General features: G+C 44.6%; 1 protein-coding gene across 6 annotated transcripts in view; it reads right to left on the bottom strand.

Annotated features, from left to right (window-relative positions):
* LOC143786311 (glucose-1-phosphate adenylyltransferase-like) overlaps positions 1 to 22,843 on the bottom strand; it is a 243,915-nt gene that overhangs the window by 107,271 nt on the left and 113,801 nt on the right. For all 6 annotated transcript variants that reach the window (XM_077275581.1, XM_077275583.1, XM_077275584.1 and 3 more), the window contains one exon: positions 13,108 to 13,223. In XM_077275581.1, the coding sequence (XP_077131696.1) occupies positions 13,108 to 13,223 (116 nt within the window). The remainder of the gene's footprint in view (positions 1 to 13,107; positions 13,224 to 22,843) is intronic.

Raw genomic sequence — 22,843 nt, 5'->3', positions numbered from 1 at the left:
AGTACCAGGCTGAAGATGCTTCCTGTATGTATGCCTCCAGCTTCCATCTGGCTATTGGGTGAAGATCCCAAGACAGAAGTGTGGTCATCTCTGCTTTCCACCATTCTAAAGGAGACTGATTTTGCTGGATTCAAAGAGACTTGGCAACCTGAGATCCCTAATGTCACACCTACCTCATTCTACCAGAGGAATGTTGTGATGGCTCTATGTGTGCTCCTATCCTTCTTCTACAAGGTATTCTGGCAGGCTTGAAGAAGAGGGGCTGTAAAGGGTGGGGTACTGTAACAACTCTGCTGGCATCACGGCATGGCCTCTCATCACTCACACTATCTTACCCACTGCTCCAGGTCATGTTGTGGTTTCTGTTTCTTGCCAGCTCCATATTCTGTGCCTCTGCTCTCTGCATGCTTCCTGGCTGTGTGCATAGGAGGGCGGTGCCTGAACTCTCTGGTTCTTATAGGAATCAGGTGCACCTGTCTAATCTGTTCCTGACCAATTACCAAGAGGCCTCCAGTATTTAAAGCAGCTCCACCCAGTGGACTGGGCCTGTGCAATGTGTTAACTCAGTTTGTGTTTTGCTTCTGAGCTGCCAGGCCCTGCTCTGTGTCTTGCCTTCTCTGAAGGCTGTTCTCCTTGCTTTGCCTTGTATCTTGTTTATCTGCCCTCCAGGAGGCTGTATATCCTGGTCCCTGTGTCTTTGATCTTATACCACCGATGATGGAGGTACTATGAGTACTGGCCCTGTCGGTTTTTTAGCCAGGGAGATGGGGTCGGTACCCCAAGAAGGCAAAGTGGCCACAGGGGTGGCAGAAGACATAAGAAAAGGGAATCAGGGCCTAACAACGAGATCCAGAAGGAGGAGGAAGTGAGTGGCCCTACATCTTTGGTGGTAAATATATCCTCATTTTCTCTTTCAGATATCCAGATTAATCTCCTATCCAAGGGGTTATCATTTTGTCCCACCAGTCATACTGACTGGTTTACTCTTGATAATGATTTATTTTCTTTCTTTAGAAGGTTAAAATTAACATTATTTTTTTCAGGTAAAGAGAGTTCTGTGCCCCAGACTCTACAGGAGGGCTTTTCACTCAGCAAATTGGGGTTATACAATAAGAGCAACTTTGTTCCTTTGGAACATGACCCAATTGTGGAGACATTCTCCAAATTTGTTAAGGCGGATATAGCCAAATTAAGGAAGAATGATTTGAAGTTTGGTAAAACTAACTTATCATTTGCTGAGCGTAAAGAAATTGGAGCATTGAGAAGGAACAAATCCATCACCATCAAGCCAGCCGACAAGGGCGGGGCTTTGGTGGTGATGGATACCTCATTATATGTTAGTGAGATTAGGTCACAACTATCTGATGTTAATGTATATGAGAAGTTGCATGTGAATCCTACTCAAGAATTTAAATCTGAGTTAGAGACAATTATTGACGAAGCTTTGGATATGGGTATTGTTGATACTAAATTAGCAGAGTTCTTGAAGGTAGAGCATCCAGTGGTTCCCATACTCTACACATTACCCAAGATCCACAAGGATCTGCAGAGACCTCCTGGCCGACCGATTGTGTCGGGCAGGGGGTCTCTGAGTAACAAAGTGGCCATCTTTCTGGATCGACTCTTAAGAGATTATGCTATGTCTGCCCCTTCATATGTAAGGGACACCAGTGACTTCATCAAGTCCCTTGAGGGAATACATGTGGTTGACTCAACGTGGCTGGTTTCCTTTGACGTGTCCTCTTTATACACGTCCATCGAGCATGCCAGGGGTTTATATGCCGTCGGTGTGGCGCTCGCCGGCTCCGACATGGCCCAGAGCTGTATGCGGTTCATCCTGGCGCTGTTGGGGTTCATCCTGGAGAGGAACTACTTTCTCTTCGGTGATGATTACTTCCTGCAGCGCCGTGGGACGGCCATGGGGTCCAATGTGGCCCCCACATATGCAAACATCTATATGGCCGTCCTTGAGGATGAACACGTTTACAGTTCACAGTTTTGGTGCCATGTCAGGGGTTGGCGACGCTACATCGACGACATTTTCCTGGTATGGGATGGTGATAGGGATGAATTGACATCCTTCCTTGCCCACTTGAACGAGGTTCACCCTGGCCTTGGTTTCACGATGGAGTGTTCTCAGGAGAGGATACAATTTCTTGATACCTGTGTATATAAGACTGGGGGGTGCTTACATACTGATCTGTATGTCAAGGAGACAGAAACAATCTTCTTTACTTCTCTAGTGAGCATCCACGTAGGATGGTTGAATCCCTGCCTTGGAGCCAGCTATTGAGGGTGAGGAGGATTGTGTCTTGTGAAACCTCTGTAGATGAGAGACTGGAGGAGATGTGTTGTAAATTTTTAGCTAGGGGCTACCCCAGGGCTGACCTTGAGAAATATAAGCAGCAGGCTTTGGTGACAAGACGTGAGGACCTATTGGTTCCGAAGGATAGGGTTAGGACCAACAAAAGGATTCCTTTTGTAAGTACGTATAATAACATGAGCTCGAGAATCTCGGGCATTATACGGAAACATTGGTCCCTGCTGAATAAAGGTCACTCTGGAGTTGCTGAATTTCAAACACCTCCGTTGTTTTCATACAGAAGGAGCAAAAATTTGAGAGATGTATTGGTTTCCTCTGACATTGGAAGCTCAAAGAGGGATTTGCAAACTACATTGAGCCAACCTAGTCTTGGTAATTTCCCATGTTTGGGTTGTGCTTGCTGTGGCAACATGCTTAAAGGGAGCTCATTTTGCCACCCCTACACGGGTAAGAGATATGATATAAAGAAACGGTATACGTGTAGGAGTAGTTATGTTGTGTATGTTCTGACCTGTCCTTGTGGTATCTTCTATGTGGAGGAGACCACAATGGAGGTCAGAACCAGAATCAGCAAGCACAAGAGTACAATCAGGACTAAACTTTTGGATCTACCTGTACCAAAACACTTTAATGACAATGGCCATTCGGTCAATCAACTAAGGTATAGGGTGATTGACGATGTACCAGTGATGAGACGTGGGGGAGATCGTGTAACCCTTTTAAAAAAGAAAGAATTAAAATGGATCTTTGAGTTGGACACTTTATACCCTAGAGGTATGAATTTGGAGTATCATCAAGGTTGTTGTCTCTAGTGGTCCGTTGTGATTCTTGCAGTTTTCTTCTCGGTATATTGTTTTTAACCATATTTTGTACACATTTGCTTTGTATACATATATATATTAGTTTTTTTGTATGTTATATGATATATTTATACCAAAATACCTTGTCTACCTCGGTGCAGAATAATTATTCCCCCTTTTTTTCTTCCCCCTTTTTCTTTATAATATAGATGTGGAATGTGTATATGTGGGATTTATTCCTTTTTCAAATTGATGTTGCCCTGTGGTGAGGCCATATGCGGTGGACTTATTCAGTTCGGTGCGTTTGGTCTACACCGGAGGTGATTATTAACATATATGTAAATGATTGGTTATATTTTGATGTGGATTTTATATCTTTTGCGGCCATTCCACATCTTTATTGAAAATGGTATTCTTAGGACATCTGTGTTGTAGTATATGTCTATTTCTAATTTTTTTATGAGCTTTAGTTTTTTAATAGATTTATATGCAAGATTACCATATAGTTTGGAGGGAAGATATTGGATCCACAATTGTCAGCGTATGAAAGCTCTGTGAGACATTTATACTGATGTCCGGATAATTCCAATGAACATTGCTGTTGGAACCGCATAGTTATATTACCTGTATGGACTTCTGTGGATACTGAACCAGATCGGCACAATAATCCATCCATCGCTGCGGTCATGTGTTGAACAATTGAGAATCTAATTGGACGGCAATCACCTTGGCAACACGCTTGGACGCTTTGTTTGACATGCGCAGTGAAGATCTTGGAATGGGACTTGCGCAGTGATTTTCTCCACCTCCTTATTCATCTGACTTCGCATTGGACTGTGGTCGCTCATGACATCATTCGGAGGGTGTGCCCGTTTCTAAGTTACCGGAGATGCGCGATATTGATTGGATGATGACAGTTTGTTTATGTGACTCTGTGGGGAACTTTGATTGCACTTTAGAGGGTTGGTTTCTTAGCGTTTTAGCGATCGGACCTAGCACACCGCTGTTGGGTGGCAGGACGTGTTGTTCTGGGAATTGGTATAATATTTTGTATGTTTGTATGTTTTTAAGTGTATTAATGTTGATTCTGTATCATGGTGCTTCTCTCTCATTGGTGGTTTATGTAATGGGGGGTGGTGCTTATAGTATTTAATGGTGGTTGGAACATGTGCTTGACTGTGCTTGATAAAGGTTGTTATACCGAAACGTCGCCGCAGAGGGCAGATTAAAGATGTAAGTCATTCCTCACTGACCGTGGTGGCGCTGTCTTTTTCATTGGAATTGTATTGATCTTATACCATGTCTTGTTCCATTACCTTGTTTGAACTTTGTCCTACCTCTGTCTCCTTGTCTGTGGTTTCTTTCCCTGCAGTGCCGCTCTGCTCTCGGCTCCGCACTCTGTGACCTTGCTTTGCTTCTTACTCTGCACTCTGTGCCTTTGCTCTTGGCTCTGCACTCTGTGCCTTCACTCTGCTCTTGGCTCTGCACTTTGTGGTTCTACCCTTGTCTCTCTGCGGCTTTGCCTCTGCTCCGCACTCCTGCGGTTCTGCTCCGTTCTACTCTGCTCCTGCAGAAATCTCTTGCTGCAGCTCCTCTCCGCATTCCTTGTGGTTCCGCTCTGCTTAGCTTCTGCAGTAATCTCTTGCTGCAGCTCTTCTCTGCATTCCTTGCGGTTCCATTCTGCTTAGCTTCTGTTGCTGTGCTATCTCTTGCTGCTCTACCTGTTCATTCATTCTCCTTTCCTTCTGGCTTGTTTCCGTACCTGCATCTCCTGTGTGAACAGGTCCCCACCTGTTCCTTCATACTACATATGCGTACCTGCACCTCCTGTGTGAACAGGTCCCTACCTGTTCCTTCATACTAAATACAGATACCACTGATGCATATCAGACATCAAACGGGAAACACCCTATATTGGACATATGATATAACAGGGCAGACTCCACTTGCATATAAATCCTACAGAGAAGAGCTACGGAGTATATACACCCATCAAATTGTAAGAGAATAATGAATTTTATTTAGAAAACATATAAACATCAATAACCACAGATATAAAAACAGACAAGGTACACATTTTAGCACATGTATGGCGGAACAACCACACTGAAAAGTTAGCACCTAGGGCTCAGAGATGACACATGCAGATATCCACTGGGAACACATTGCTCACTCAGTAACTAGTGATTATAACTATAAAGTGCATAGTGCTTTGTATGAGTGGCAATTTATACCCAGTAGTACACTGCATCTGTTAATCATAAGTCAAATCGCATAATGCAAATACCCAATTTGTTCTGCCAGTCTTACCCAAATATCCTGTGGTGCCAGTGTGTGTCCGGTGTCCCCGACGCGCGTTTCGCGTGGGCTTCCTCAGGGGGACATGTCCCCCCGAGGAAGCCCACGCGAAACGCGCGTCGGGGACACCGGACACACACTGGCACCACAGGATATTTGGGTAAGACTGGCAGAACAAATTGGGTATTTGCATTATGCGATTTGACTTATGATTAACAGATGCAGTGTACTACTGGGCATAAATTGCCACTCATACAAAGCACTATGCACTTTATAGTTATAATCACTAGTTACTGAGTGAGCAATGTGTTCCCAGTGGATATCTGCATGTGTCATCTCTGAGCCCTAGGTGCTAACTTTTCAGTGTGGTTGTTCCGCCATACATGTGCTAAAACGTGTACCTTGTCTGTTTTTATATCTGTGGTTATTGATGTTTATATGTTTTCTAAATAAAATTCATTATTCTCTTACAATTTGATGGGTGTATATACTCCATAGCTCTTCTCTGTAGGATTTATCTGTTCCTTCATACTACATATCCGTACCTGCACCTCCTGTGTGAACAGGTCCCTACCTGTTCCTTCATACTACATATGCGTACCTGCACCTCCTGTGTGCACAGGTCCCTACCTGTTCCTTCATACACCACATCAACCAGCCTTGTATCTCAGCCGTGCCAGCCTACTCGTCTGAGTTTCAGCCATGCTCTTCTGCCAGTCCTGCCTGATGCCCGCACCTGTCCTAGTGTTCCTGTTCTCCAAGTGGGATCAGCAGCCACAGACACCACCCTGGAGTAGCACCTGGCAGCTGCCTGACGCACAAGCCTGACCTCACCATCAGAGGCTCCAGTGAAGACCAAGGCAGCTGTCATAGTCACGCCCCTTCCAGGGTAGTCTGGTTTGTGGCACAGTGGGGCCACAAACCCCCCGAGCTCAAGCCCACCAGTCAGGGCGTGAGCGTGACATCAGTACTCCAGTATTGCCGAAGCTCCGGTTTTCTGACTATGCCCATATGCAGCACAATGCCTTAAAGGGAACCTGTCACCCCCAAAATCGCATATGAGGTAAGCCCACCATCATCAGGGGCTTAACTATAGCATTCTGTAATGCTGTAGATAAGCCCCTGATGTATCCTGAAAGATGAGAAAAAGAGCTTAGATTATACTCACCAAGGGGTGGTCCCGCTGCGGTCCAGGTCCGATGGGCGTCGCGGTCTGGGGCCTCCTATCTTCATTTGATGATGTCTTCTTCTTGTCTTCTTGCTGTGACTCTGGCGCAAGCATACTTTGTCTGCCCTGATGAGGGCAGAGGGCAGAGCAAAGTACTGCAGTGCGCAGGCGCCGGGGCTCTCTGACCTGAATTATAGGGTCCCCCTATAATTTATAGCCAGAAAGGCTACGCAGACAGCTGCGGGCTGATATTCATAGCCTAGGATGGGACCATGGATATTTCCCCCCCCCCCCCCCGGCTACAAATACCAGCTCCCAGCCGCTCCAGAAATGGCGCATCTGTAAGATGAGCCAATTCCGGCACTTAGCCTCTCTCTTCCCACTCCCAAGCAGCGGTGGGATATGGGGTAATGAGGGGTTAATGTCACCTTTGTAAGGTGACATTAAGCCGGCTTAGTAATGGAGAGACGTCAATAAGATACCTACCATTACTAATAATATACTTGGTAAAGGGTTAATAAAACACACACATGCTGAATGAAGTATTTTAGTGAAATAAAACACCACACAGATTTGACCATATTTTTATTGAACTGGTAATCCAAGCGAAGCCCTCATCTCCTAGAAAAAAAAGAAAAATAATAAACCAACAGTATACTCCCTGAGTCCGACGTAGTTCTTAATAATGAGTGTCCCACGACGAGTCCAGCTCTGCTACATCTGGATGCCTGACATCCAGACATAGCAGAGCTTGTAGATGATCGCTGGAGATAAATCACCAGCGATCACCTACACTGCAGTGTTCTCACAATCAGCTGATTGTGAGAAACAGACTAGTGACCGGAGATAACCCCCGGTCACGTGCACGGCAGTTCTCACGATAACTTATTGCGAGAACTGCAGTGGAAGCATTCCTGCGGCGGTGGGACAGGTAAGCCCACATGTAAATTAGGAGACATGCGTAGTAAGCTGCATTTACGCACTTACTAAGCATGTGACTAATCATTAGAAGCGGTTTTACCGCATCTAATGATTATCTATGGGTAATTTACGGTGCGGCGACGGGGCATCGCCCCATTGTAAACAGACATGCTGCGTTCTGAAAAGACACGCTGCATGTCCATTTACGTGGGTCTGCCGCCTGCGTGTTTTAACACATAGTGGAGATGGGATTTCAGGAAATCCCCCCCACTAAGCTGTAACGTCTGGACGCTGCGTGTTTGACGCTGCGGCTCTACGCAGCGTCAAACACGCAGCGTTTCCTGACCGTGGAAACACACCCTTATTGACTCGAGTATAAGCCGGGTATGCATTGCCCCCTCATCCCTATCTGGTATGCATGGCTATCCTGTCTTGTCCTGGTATGCATGGCTCCCCCGTCCTGTCCTGGTATGCATGGCTTCCCCATCCTGTCCTGGTTTGCATGGCTCCCCCGTCCTGTCCAAGTATGCATGGCATCCTACTTACCTTCCACGTGCCCTCGCAGCATCTCGTTGGTCCCGGCGCCCTCACAGCATCTCGTTGGTTCCAGCGACGTCAGCTCTTCCTGTGCTGAGCGATCACGTGGCCCCGCTCATTAAAGGGAACCTGTCACCCCGTTTTTTCCGTATGAGATAAAAATACTGTTAAATACGGCCTGAGCTGTGCATTGCAATAGTGTATTTTGTGGACCCCGATTCCCCACCTATGCTGCCGAAATACGTTACCAAAGTAGTCGTTTTCGCCTGTCAATCAGGCTGGTCTGGTCAGATGGGCGTGGTGTCTTCCCCCAGATCTTGCTTAGTTTTCCGTTGGTGGCGTAGTGGTGTGCGCATGTCCAAGGTCCCGAATCCACTGCACAGGGGAGTGAAAAGAGCGCAATGTGTGCTATTTCATTGGTGATCGGTGGGGGCGGCCATCTTCCTTTGGCCGCGCGTGCACAGAAGCGGCGCTCTGCTGGCCGCGGCTTCAGGAAAATGGCCACGGGATGCCGCGCGTGCGCAGATGGAGATCGCGGCGGCCATTTTCCTGAAGCAGAGTTCGCAAAACTGAATAGAGGGGTCCCACACCATTTTGACAGCCAGCCAAGCTAATGGAAACAGCTGGGGGATGGTATTCTCAGACTGGTAAGATACCATGGATATTGGCACCTCCCCAGCCTAAAAATTGCAGCCCTCAGCTGCCCCAGAAAAGGAGCATCAATGAAATATGCCAATTCTGGTGCTTTGCCCGGTTCTTCCCACTTGTACTAGTGTGATGGTAAGTGGGGTAATAGTTGTGGGGTTGATGTCAGCTGTTTTATGGGTGCTGACATCAAGTCCACAGGTTAGTAATGGAGAGGCATGTATAAAACACCCCCATTACTAAAACCAGTTAAATTGTAAAAAAGACACAGCCGGAATAAAATCCTTTAGTTGAAAGACAGACTCCTTTATTTGAAATAAAAAAGTACAGTTATACTCACATTACGGTGAATCCACCGATGTCCATGTCCCAAGGGAAAAAAAAGAAAATAATAAACAACCATATCCCTCACTTGTCAGATGTGAAGATAATCCATACTGTCTCACGACGATCAGGATGATTTGGAAAGCAGTCACATCAGCCGAAACACACTGACGGGAGCATAATCACACCTGCAATGTCTAGTGTTGAGCTGCGTGAGAAAGTTCTCACACAGAGAGCAAGTGAGTGAGGTTACCGGGGTTCATCAGGTATGAACTAAGGTGAACCTTTTTCACGGCAGCTCAGCATTCCATACTGCAGAAGCGATTATGCTCCGGTCAGTGTGTTCTGGCTGGCGGGGATAACGATTGCATTACTAATGTGACCGCTATCCAAATCATCAGGATCGTTGTGGGAGAGTATGGATTACCTTCAAATCGGACAGGTGAGGAATATTTAATATTTTTCTTTTTTTCCAGGAGACATGGGCATTGGAAGATTATCATCACATCAGGGACAGGTGAGGGATATGGTTGTTTATTATTTTGTGTCTTTTACAGGTGACATGGGCTTCAATGGATTAGGCGTAAGGTGAGTATAACTGTGCTTTTCAATTTTTATTTCAAATACAGGTGTCTGTGTCTTTCTTTCAAAGAAAGGATTTTATCCTGTGTATTTTTTACAATCTAACTATGAGGTTAGTAACAGGAACGTCTTAAAGACGCCTCTTTATTACTAACCCCTGGGCTTTGAGTCAGCTGACAATAAAAAGCTGAAATTAGCCCCACAAGTATTATCCTACTTGCCACTGCACCAGGGAAAGTGGGTACAGCGAGGCTAAGCTCCAGCTTTGGCGCATCTTCTGGATGTACCATTTTTATGGAGCGGCTGAGGGCGGATGTTCTTAGCCTGGGAGGAGGGCCAATTTCACTGGACCCTTCCCTGGCTTTTAATATCAGTCCACAGCTGTCTGTTTAGCGTTTGATAGCTTGAAATTATGGGAGGAATCTGTGTTATATTTTTTGCGGGTCCCCATAAAACAACCAATAAAGGCTAAGCAAACAGAGAATTAGAGATGCGGACACCTGGATGTTCAGGTCAAACACACCTTCTGATCGGCGGTAAATCACCATCGCCGGTCAGACAGCCGTGTTTCCCATGCTGTCAAATGACAGCTGGGGGATGGTATTCTCAGGCTGGTAAGAAGCCATGGATATTGTGGCACATCTATTAGATAATTATGGCGCTTTGAATGGCTCATCCCACTTGCCCTGTAGTGGTGGCAAGTGGGGTTCATATTTGTGGGGTTGAAGTCACCTTTGTTTGGTGACATCAAGCCCACAGATTACTAATGTAGAGGCGTCTTTAAAACACCTTCCATTACTAATCCTATTGTTATATGGTAAATAAAGACACAGCCAGAATAAAGTTTTTTAATTGAAATAAAACACACTTTACTTTTTTATTTAAAAATAACAAACACAGTTATACTCACCTAATGCCTAATTCCACTGAATTTCTCCTCAGAGAAACAAAAATAAAAAAAACAACAATATCCCTCACCTATCCGTTGTTTTGTCCCACACCGTAATCCATGTTTGGGGGATGAACAGTTTTCAACCTGGACAATGCCAAGATGCAACTGTCCAGGCTGAGAACCACTGGTGAATGAGCAGGTGCGAGCGCAGCATCAGTGACTAGCGGAGACTTCATCGAAGGTTATGTTACTGACAGTCACTGATGCCGTGATGTACTTCGGTGACCTCGGTGAGATCCCCGTTAGCACCGTGAGAAAGTCTCTTGGTGCAGAGGTGAGTTCACCGCAGTTTAAATTCAACGCAGTGAAATTCTCCTGGTGCACGCCTAATACACCGATGTTACAGTCCCCTGGAAAAGAAAAATAATAAAACAATCATAAGACTCCCCTTTCTAATGTGAAGATAATCCATACTGTCCCACGACGATCTGGATGATTTTGATAGTGGTCACATCAGTGCTGCGACCGCTATCCCCGCCAGCCGGAACACACTGACATGAGTGTAATCGCTCCTCCAGCATCTAGTGCTGAGCTGTCATGAGAAACTTCACTAGAGTTCAAACCAGATGAACTCCAGTGACCTCACTTAAGGCACCGCTCACTGCATAGGAACTTTCTCATGCAACGAGTGGTGCCATAAGTGAGGTCACCGGAGATCATCGGGTTTCTTATGGCAGCTCAGAGCCAGACATTGGAGGACCGATCACGCTCCTGTCAGTGTGTTTCGGCTGACGGAGAGCAGACACTGATGTGACTGCTCTCCAAATCATATGGATCGTCACGGCACAGAATGGATTATCTTCACATCGGACAGGTGAAAGATATGGTTATTTTTTCTTTTTTTTTTTTACAGGTGACAAAGTCTTCAATTGATTAATCATAAGGTGAGTATGACTGTGCTTTTGTATTTTAATTTAAAAGAAAGGGTCTTGTTTTTCTTTCAGTTAAAGGATTTCATTCTGGCTTTTTTACAATCTCACTATGGGGTTAGTAATGGGGGTATTTTATAAACACCTCTCAAATACTAAACTGTGGACTTGATGTCAGCAGCCATAAAACAGCTGATATCAACCCTACAACCATTACCCCACTTGCCACCGCATCAGTGCAAGTGGGAAGAGAAGGGCAAAGTACCAGAATTGGCGACTAAATTAGATGCGCCTTTTCTGGGGCAGCTGCGGGCTGCTATTTTTAAGCTGGGAGTGGCAATATACATGGCCCGTTACCAGTCTGAGAATACCAGCCCCCAGCGGTTTACTTTAGCTTGGCTGGTTGTCACAAATGGGGGAGATCCCACGCCGTCTTTTAAAATGATTTATTTAAATGAAAAAAAAAAAAAAACTGTTTGGGAACCCTCTATTTTTGATAACCAGCCATGATAAAGCAGGCAGCTGAGGGACGCAGCCCGCAGCTGTCAGTTATGCCTGCACGGTTATCAAAAATAGAAGAGACCCCACGTCATTTTGTTTAATTATAGCACAGCTGCCGGCTTATGATTACCCCACCAGGGCAAGTAGGAACAGCCGAGGCTAAAAGACAGAAATGACGCATCTAATGGATGCACTATTTGTGTGGCAGCTGAGGGCTCATGTTCTTAGCCCGGGAGGGGGTCAATATCCTCCATGGCCCCTTTATAGTCTATTAATATCAGTCCACAGCTGTCTGTTCAGCCAGTGTGCACGTGTGGGTACGTATTGCGAACCATGCTTCTGGCAAGAATCTGACATGTCAACGTGTTTTGCACATGGTCTGTGGAGATCCATTCACTTGAATGGACCTATGTGTGTAAGTGTCTCCAGTACGTGTGAAAACTGTCACCACACCTGAGACATACTATCACCATACCTGAGACACTGACATGTGAAGGGGGCCTAAGGGAATGTAATTAATTTTAATAAACATTTTTTCACATGCTAAAAATGCTGTCAAAACATTACAAAAGATGTCCTTTTGTCTTTTTGGCCTTCCCTTTGACTTGCACTGAATTTATTGATTGGAATCTAAGCAGAAAATTACGGTACTCAAAAACCACTTGGTGTCTTGTAAGCCTTAAGTGTTTAAAAGCCAAAAAATATGGCTATCATTGGCAACACCTGAGAATCCAGATAGCCTAAAGTGTGCATGTTGTAAGGATTCAAAAATGTTAGAAATGTCAGTGGCTGGAGTACACTTGTGGCAAAATATTTGCCATTAAAGTGGAGTAAATGTTCAGGAATTAGATGGGTGGGCTTAACCAATGGACTTCCTAGTGGTGTATTCTTACTGGCGTAGGCTGCCCTGTTAGGCTCCGATACACTGCAGGCCTGGCCTCTATTTTTACGTCACCATGCTTCCACAGCAACGTATGGACACCCAACAACTGAGTGCCACTACAGAGCAGTGTGGGAAGGGTTTAAAGGAAAACAAAGGAAATCAACTGGAAGAAGAAAAACATTTTTCTATTTCACTGCATGACTAAATTCCCCCTTCATGTATAAAAGTCCATTATTTTTTCATGTAATACTTATTTTGTTCTTCTAAGGTATGGAGATACTAGTAATGCAGATATTTACGGTACCTTCATCTTTGCAGATATATGATAACACCAAGTTTGCTTCGTTATTGTCCAGATACAAAACTTCATATTTTTTCAGAACATCTTGGAGATGAAAGTCTTCATAAAATAAAGTATCTCTACAATAGTAGAAAGAGTATTATGCAGTATAAAATCTTTGTGTTTTGGGGATTCCCACTTTCTTGTATAGTTGCATCTCTCCATTCATACTTGAATAAAATGTTCTTGATCCCGGGTAACTGCACCAGGCAGATTGCGCCAATTGGCTAAAGTGTCTTTATGTCTGGATTGTACAATCTGATAAAAATCAATTCCACTATTAACACTATCAATTCACACTCAATGTTTAAAGTGAACTTTCAGTTTTGTTTAAAGAGGATATCTTACAATTTTTGCCTTACAAGCTGTACATGTCGGCCCTTAGTAGCAGGAATGAACAGAAAACCTTTTTCTTTTTTTTCTCATCATTCCATTGTGGAGATACAGGACACCAAAATTACTAATGTGCAAATTATTTTTATCATTCAACAGTTCTATAATTATGTTCTCATGTTAAAATTGTGACTTGTATTGTGTTCAGACGATGTGGAGGATAGTGTTATCCCATGCAGAAGACGGTCCTCATTGCTGGAGTCATTGTAAATCATTTCAACCAACACCAAGCATGCCGCCCATTACCCAGAGGGCAGGTGACAAACCTCTTGCCAAATTCGGAGAAGCATGTTCTGTCACGGATAAATATAAAACTGAATAACAAAAAATTACTACAGATATGGCAAAAAGACTGTTTTCAAGGGCCGGCAACACAAAACTCATCGCCTGTCTCTGGAATGTGGGACTATTCGTGCCTCAATTCAGAAAGTTGTGTCCGGCCATGAATTGCCCCTTTCTAAAATTCAGATGCTGGGACATCTGACTGAGGATGACCCAGAATAAGCAGATGGGTGGAACAGAAACTTCAGATCAACATTTCTTTTCCCTATCAGGTACTGTTAAATGATAGCAGGAAGTTTGGGAAATGGGAGGCGTTTTTGGGTTGTGTTGGCTGACATTTTCTACGAGGACATGTGTGCTTTGTCTATGAGAAATGAGGATGATCTTAGCGCTTTCTGTTTGGGATAATGCCATTCTTCCCATCACCAGTACAGAAGAAAAATCAGTGTTTACCAAGAAAATGAATACTGTAACGGTAACATGTAGCACAACATTGATTTTTTGGTGAGATTCTCACTTTCACGTATCAAACACTTTCCATTTGACTAACTGATGTTGAATCCCAGATGCCAGCATTCAAGAGTTAGTACTCATAGGAAGCATCATTTCAACTAAGTACTGCAAGAAAGCAGCACTGCCATAAATTGCATAAGCTATCAGATAAGCAACCACAGCTTCCAAGTGGACTAAAAAATAATAAGCGCTAAAAGGCCAGCTCAGTACTCTAGAAACAAGCATTCACTCAGCTATATTAACCCCTTTACCCCCAAGGGTGGTTTGCACGTTAATGACCGGGCAAATTTTTACTATTCTGACCACTGTCCATTTATGAGGTTATAACTCTGGAACGCTTCAACGGATCCTGGTGATTCTGACATTGTTTTCTCGAGACATATTGTACTTCAAGATAGTGGTAAAATTTCTTTGATATTACCTGCGTTTATTTGTGAAAAAAACAGAAATTTGGTGAAAATTTCACAATTTTCCAACTTTTAATTTTTATGCAATTAAATCACAGAGATATGTCACACAAAATACTTAAAAAGTAACATTTCCAACATGTCTACTTTACATCAGCACAATTTTGGAACCAAAATTTTTTTTTGTTAGGGAGTTTTAAGGGTTAAAAGTTGACCAGCAATTTCTCATTTTTACAACACCATTTTTTTTTAGGACCACATCTCATTTGAAGTCATTTTTAGGGGTCTATATGATAGAATATAACCAAGTGTGACAGCATTCTAAAAACTGCACCCCTCAAGGTGCTCAAAGCCACATTCAAGAAGTTTATTAATCCTTCAGGTGTTTTACGGGAATTTTTTGAATGTTTAAATAAAAATGAACATTTAACTTTTTTTCACAAAAAAATTACTTCAGCTCCAATTTGTTTTATTTTACCAAGGGTAACAGGAGAAAATGGACCCCAAACGTTGTTCTACAATTTGTCCCGAGTATGCCGATACCCCATATGTGGGGGTAAACCACTGTTTGGGCGCATGACAAACAGTGCGCTCGGAAGCGAAGGAGCGCCATTTGACTTTTCAATGCAAAATTGACTGGAATTGAGATGGGACGCCATGTTGCGTTTGGAGAGCCCCTGATGTGCCTAAACATTGAAACCCCCCACAAGTGACACCATTTTGGAAAGTAGACCCCCTAAGGAACTTATCTAGATGTGTGGTGAGCACTTTGACTCATTAAGTGATTCACAGAAGTTTACAATGCAGAGCCGTAAAAATAAAAAATCATATTTTTTCACAAAAATGATCTTTTCGCCCCCAATTTTTTATTTTACCAAGGGTAAGAGAAGAAATTGGACCCCAAAACTTGTTGTGCAAGTTATCCTGAGTACGCTGATACCCCATATGTGGAGGTAAACCACTGTTTGGGCGCAAGGGAGAGCTCAGAAAGGAAGGAGCGCCATTTGGAATGCAGACTTAGATGGAATGGTCTGCAGGCATCACATTGCGTTTGCAGAACCCCTAATGTAGAAAACGGTAGAAACCCCTAACAAGTGACCCCATATTGGAAACTAGACCCCCCAAGGAACTTATCTAGATGTGTTGTGAGAGCTTTGAACCCCCAAGTGTTTCACTACAGTTTATAACGCAGAGCCGTGAAAATAAAAAATCATTTTTTTTCCATAAAAATTATTTTTTAGCCCCCAGTTTTGTATTTTCCCAAGGGTAACAGGAGAAATTGGACCCCAAAAGTTATTGTACAATGTGTCCTGAGTACGCTGATACCCCATATGTTGGGATAAACCCCTTTTTGGGCACATGGGAGAGCTTGGAAGGGAAGGAGCACTGTTTCACTTTTTCAACGCAGAATTGGCTGGAATTGACATCGGACACCATGTCACGTTTGGAGAACCCCTGATGTGCCTAAACAGTGGAAACCTCCCAATTATAACTGAAACCCTAATCCAAGCACACCCCTAACCCTAATCTCAACGGTAACCCTAACCACACCCCTAACCCTGACACACCCCTAACCCTAATCCCAACCCTATTCCCAACCGTAAATGTAATCCAAACCCTAACTTTAGCCCCAACCCTAACCCTAACTTTAGCCCCAACCCTAACTGTAGCCCTAACCCTAGCCCCAACCCTAGCCCTAACCCTAGCCCTAATGGGAAAATGGAAATAAATACATTTTTTTAATTTTTCCCTAACTAAGGGGGTGATGAAGGGGGGTTTCATTTACTTTTATAGCGGGTTTTTTAGCAGATTTTTATGATTGGCAGCCGTCACACACTAAAAGACGCTTTTTATTGCAAAAATCATTTTTTGCGTTACCACATTTTGAGAGCTATAATTTTTCCATACTTTGGTCCACAGAGTCATGTGAGGTCTTGCTTTTTGCGGGACGAGTTGACGTTTTTATTGGTAACATTTTTGGGCAAGTGAGATTTTTTGATCGTTTTTTATTCCGAGTTTTGTTAGGCAGAATGACCAAAAACCAGCTATTCATGAATTTCTTTTGGGGGGGGGGCGTTTATACCGTTCCGCGTTTGCTAAAATGGATAAAGCAGTTTTATTCTTCGGGTCAGTACGATTACAGCGATACCTCATTTATATCATGTTTTTATGTTTTGGCGCTTTTATACGATAAAAACTATTTTATAGAAAAAATAATTATTTTTGCATCGCTTTATTCTGAGGACTATAACTTTTTTATTCTTTCACTGATGATGCTGTATGGCGGCTCGTTTTTTGCGGGAGAAGATGAGATGAGATGTTTTCAGCGATACCATGGTTATTTATATCTGTCTTTTTGATCGCGTTATTCCACTTTTTGTTCGGCGGTATGATAATAAAGCGTTGGGTTTTTTTAACGGTGTTCACTGAAGGGGAATATTGGAACAATGTAATACACATGTAATTTTTTTTTTTTTAACTTTATTACTTTGTTCTAGGGGGGGGGGGACATCACAGTAAAGTGACAGATCGCTGATCTGACACTTTGCTGTGCACTGTGTCAGTTCAGCGATCTGACATGCACAGCAGGGAGGCTTCCTGGTGCCTGCTCTGAGCAGGCGCTGTGAAGCCACCTCCCTGCAGAACCCGGATGCAGCCCCGTGGCCATTTTGGATCCGGGCCTGCAGGGGGGAGGTAAGAGACCCTCGCAACAACGCGATCACATCGCATTGCTCCGAGGGTCTCAGGGAAGCATGCATGCTGCGATATTCAGCCGACACCCGGCCAATATCGACCGCGCTCCCCCCGTGAGCGCGGCCGATCACTCTGGATGTACTATTCCGTCCTTGGGAAGTAGGGCCCGCCCCACAAGGACGGAATAGTACATCTAATGGCAGAAAGGGGGGGGGGGCAAAAAACGACGTGGGTCCCCCTATAATTAATAGCCAGATAAGGCTATGCAGACAGCTGTGGGCTGATATTAATAGCCTAGGAAGGGGCCATGGATATTGGCCCCCACCTGGCTACAAACAACAGCTCACAGCCGCCCTAGAAAAGGCGTATCTCTAAGATGCGCCAATTCTGGCCCTGTAGCAGTAGCATGTGTGGTAATATTTGTGGGGTTGATGTCACCTTTGTATTGTAAGGTGACATCAAGCCGGCTTAGTAATGGAGAGGCATTACTAATCCTATAGTTGATAAGGGGACTAATAAACACACAGCCAGAATAAAGTATTTTAATGAAATAAAACACTAAACACAGTTTGCCATCTTTATTGTTCTCCTAATCCATGCAATGCCCTTGATCACCTGTAAAAAAAATAAAAGAAACAAACACAAATACTCCCAGATCTGACTTAATCCATTAAATAACGAATGTCCCACGATCTCTCCTATAGAGCAGTCACATCAAGAGATGTGACCGCTCTACAGGGCCTCCAGGGATACACTGACAGGAGATAATGGCTCCTGCAGTGTTATCACTGTGGGTTCAATGAGTTCATGCTGTCACTTTACTGCACTGCTGCATAAGAATTTTCCCACGCAGCGGTGCCACAAGTGAGAGCTTGAACTCAATTGACCTCTGACGGCGGAGCAATACACTGCGGAAGGATACCTGCCATCATTGTATCACCACAGGCCCCTGGAGAGCGATCACATCTGCCGATGTGACAGCTCTACACGGGAGATCGACGTGGAACAATCGTTATTAAATGGATTACGTCGTAACAGGGAGTATACTGTTGGTTTATTATTTTATATTTTTTTACAGGTGATCGAGGGCGATTTACGGTGAGTGTGTGTACTATATGTGTGTATGTGTTTTTTTTTTTTTACAGTTGAACACAGTAGCCGGATGATGGGACTATTGTCCCATCATCGGCTAGCTGTCACTGTAGCCCCATCGGACGATGCCTGCCTACATACAGACCTGCACAGACAGACACACAGCCCCGCAGACACACACATCTTCTCCGCACACACACAGTCTCCACCCACACACTCTTCCTCCCCCGATGTGCAGCGTTTCTCGCACGCAACTCCGCAACAAAACCACAGATCTTTCTAAACCTGCGGTTTTACTGTGGATTTGCCTGACTCAATGTAAGTTAATGGGTGCACAAATGCTGCAGATCCGGAAAAAGAATTGACATGCTGCGGAACATAAAACACTGCAAATCCACGCGTATTTTTCAGCAGCATGTGCACAGCAATTATAAATTTCCCATTGACTAACATTGGTAGTGCACTACACTGGATTTGATGCAATTCCGCACGTCCAAAAGCGCTGCAGAAACGCATCAAAATCCGCAAAGTGTGCACATAGCCTAAGCATCGGGACCACATGGTTTCCCAGGGCCGGATTCGTGCAGCGGCGACATTTCCTGCCTCCTGCGAGTGATCTCAGTGCGATCCCACTCCACCGCTGCCCCCTCCCCACATGTTACATATGGACTATAAAACGCACCCCATACTTTCCTCCAAAATTTGGAGGAAAAAAGTGCATTTTATGGTCCAAAAAATACGGTAGTTCCTGTATACCACATAGCTTTGAAATGAACATCCCTAATAAATATTTATGAACTTCACTAAAAACTTTGGCTCTTAATTGTACATTTTTTTTGCTAACAGAAGTTAAAGTACCCTACATCACTTGAGACATTGTCAAAATAGGAGAAAAGTCCATTAAAAAGAATATGTCACCAGTAGGGAGAGGCAAACCAGAACTGTAAATTTCGGGGATCGTACCGGACACCAAGTGTCCAGTACCCAACTCTGAGCAGACTTTTTACTGGAAATATGTTTTACTGTTTGGGTTCAGTGCCAAATAAAGATTGTTGAAAGGCTGCAGCTCAACCAATCAACAATCTTTTCGAATTTCGGCGCTTCCGGAGAAATCACAGCCATGCCAAGTACTGGCATTGCTGTGACTGGCTGGCGCAGTACGTGACCCGTTGTGTATAAATGTCGGATCACTGATGGTGACGCCATTCTGTTATGACTAGCGTAGGGAAGGGACACAACTTGAGTGAGGGACAGTGTTAGAGGCGTTTTTGCAGAGTGCACACACACAACCTGTGTATGAACTCTGTACATGTCTCTGTGGGAGTACTGTGCGAAAAAGCCTCTGTGGGTACTCCGCACCTGTGTCTGTGAGAGTACTGTGACAAAAGTACTCTGTGGGGGTACTCTGCAAACTAGCCTCTGTTGGTGGTACTCTGCAAACCAGCCTCTGTTGGTGGTACTCTGCCAAACAGCCTGTGCAGGTGTACTCTGCAAAACGGCATCATTTTTTTCTTGGAGGAGGGGTTATTTTACTTTGTGGAGGCCCGAAAACATTGGGAATGGCAAATAGAAAGAACAAACTGCTTTGGAATATAACAATGGCTGGGTGCGGCCGGTATACTTCTCTATTCAGCCAAAGGTACAGACAATTTCTGTGGGATCCACACCTGGTTCATTTTCGCCCATGTTGGCTGTACTCCCTGCCGTGCTAAATGGCATGCCATGTTCCCACAGTACACTTGCCACAGGGCAGGCCAGCGCCCCCAAGGCAAGCTCAGGCCATGTGTCCAATTTGAAGACCCAGAAGTTAAATGGGGCAGACCCATCACTCAGTACGTAGAGACGTGTGGACACATACTCTACCACCAAGTTGTTGAAACAGTCATGATCCTGGATTCAGGCCCTTGAGATTGTGTTCAGTGGCCGGCTTCACTTTTTGCCAAGCCACAGGAGACACACTTTTTCTCTTAATGTTTGGGTTCTGTTTTCAGGTTGCAGTCTGTCAAGTTTAACAAGTGTTTTCAATTGTCAATCTATCACCTTTTGAGTGCAGCTTTATACTCATTCCCCCAGCTGACTTTTCCTGCTGCTGATAGATTTATTTAGATGTTATGACATTCTATTGATGTTTGGAGCCAGTCTGAGATTTCAGCTAAGGATTTTCACCTTGCTGTTTCTTTGCACATATCTGCTGTTTAGTAAGTATGCAGTACATTTGCTAACTGTACTTGCTTTATTCTTTGTTTGCTATTTCGTTATTTACTTTATTCACTCAGATCTTTCCTTTGTTCAGCACACGTCTCCTCTTGTAGTTAATTCACACTCTGCTCTGCCCTCTGGCTCTTTAGGAGGAACATGAAGAAACTCAACGGCTGTTTAGGCAGGTTAAGTCAGAGTTGCCATCTCCTAGTTCTGTGGTTAGGGCTATTTCTGTATCCGCAGGGACTGCAGTGTCAGGATTACTAGTTTGTAGTGGAACCGGCAGGATCAGTTGTGGTTTTTTATTGTATAACCTATTAATCCAGAGTGAGTTGCTACACAAGCATAAAAAAACGCTGTCTCCTGCTAATACGGACCATAACAGATGGTGGTGCTGCATGTTGTGGTGTGTTGAGAAAGGTTTTCCAAATTTCGGCCATGCTAACCCTCCCTTCTGAGGTGGTGCCAATGCCCAAGTTGCATTGACAACTTAATCCTCTGGCATGTGCTTCCACTGAGAGCCCGCTGTTGCATGGGGACACAGTCAGTAGTGAGTTTACCAGCATGCGCTTGAATTCCTGCATTTTCCGATCACGGTTCAGTGATGGAAGTAAGGATGACACATTGTGTACGTAATGGGGATCCTGCTGGGGGGCAACTCAGAAATCAGCACTCGTAACAATCTGGGCAACTCAGCGGTCGTTGCACAGGCACAGCAGCATGTATTGGCTCATAGGTGCCCAGAGGCAACACCACGATGTCTTCTGTATCCCCCAGCCATGCTCCAGTGAGGCCCATGAGCTGCTTTAAGTGCCACCCTGCTGTGAATACTGTTCATCCTCAAAAACTGTCCCCAACTGAATAGTTGTGTTACTGGCCGATGTTGGTACAGGAATCCACATGCTGAGCCATGTGTGAACGACTGGCCTGATAATTATGTGAATGGTTCCTGCTCCTCTTCCTCCTGTGCCACTTTCTCATTCACCACCTGAAGATTTTTTTCAAGGAGGCATAGAAGTGAGATAGTAACGCTGATGATGGCGTGATCAGTGCTGGCCATGTTGCATTACTCGTAGCAGTGCCACATGGCACATGTGTCCTGCATGAAGGCGCTTGTTGTGGTGATGAAGTGTTGTTGTTCCACAAAGCTACTCACCCACATTGTGGGTTTGACACATGAGGCAGTTAGCAGGAAGGCAGAAGTGAGGTGGCAGCGAACTGTCGAGTAGCAGGGTGAGAACGCCAAAAGTGCGCACACATGGCTTGCACTTTGTGCAGCAGCTCAGACATCTCGGGGTAATTTTTCAGGAAGCTCTGCATCACCAAATTCAGCACATGCACCAGGCAAATGATGTTCGTCAAACTGGCTAGGGCCAGAGCTGCAACAAAGTTTCTTCCGTTATCGCACACTACCAGGCCAGGCTTGAGGTTCAGGGGTACCAACCACTCATCGGTCTGTTGCTTGATTTCCGTCCACAGCTCTTGTGAAGTGTGGGATTTTTCCCCGAACAGATGAGTTTCAGAACAGCTGTCGTTTCCCCCTGGCTGTGCTGAAGTTGGCGTTGCAGGTGTTACACTGAACGGATAAGGAGGTGGTAGAGGAGGCAACATGGACAGAGAAACATCCAAAAAACATCCAATCATACTCGGTGGTAGCACATGCACCAAAAAAAACTTTCTGCCTCAGGGCCAGCCACCACAACATTTACCCAGTGGGCAGTTAGAGATATAACATCACTGCCTGCGCTTACTAGTCCAAGTATCAGTGGTTATTTTGTCTGCAACATGTTCATGGAGGGGCAGCAATGGCCCTACTGGAAAAGCAGTGGTTCCCGTGATCCCAATGCATTGTTAGCCCTTTAGAAATCACTTGTGACGCCACAAGTGGAATATGGAATCCATTGTTTGGGGGATATACAGCTGAACGCTTCAATGGCATGGTGTGGAGATGCTCAGTGACAGTGCTGGAGTTGTCATGTCCTCTCCTTGCGAGGAGCCAGGTGGTCCTTTTGCTCGGGAGCAGGAAGAAGAGTCTGAGACTGCAGCAGAAGAGGATGTAGAAGGCGGCGCAGAGCGTGGTTTTTCAAATGTGTACTCCACTGTAGCTCGCTTCAATCTCT

The sequence above is a fragment of the Ranitomeya variabilis genome, chromosome 7 (assembly GCF_051348905.1).
Source record: "Ranitomeya variabilis isolate aRanVar5 chromosome 7, aRanVar5.hap1, whole genome shotgun sequence".
Lineage (NCBI taxonomy): Eukaryota > Metazoa > Chordata > Amphibia > Anura > Dendrobatidae > Ranitomeya > Ranitomeya variabilis.
This window is presented reverse-complemented; position numbering and strand designations above follow the sequence as displayed.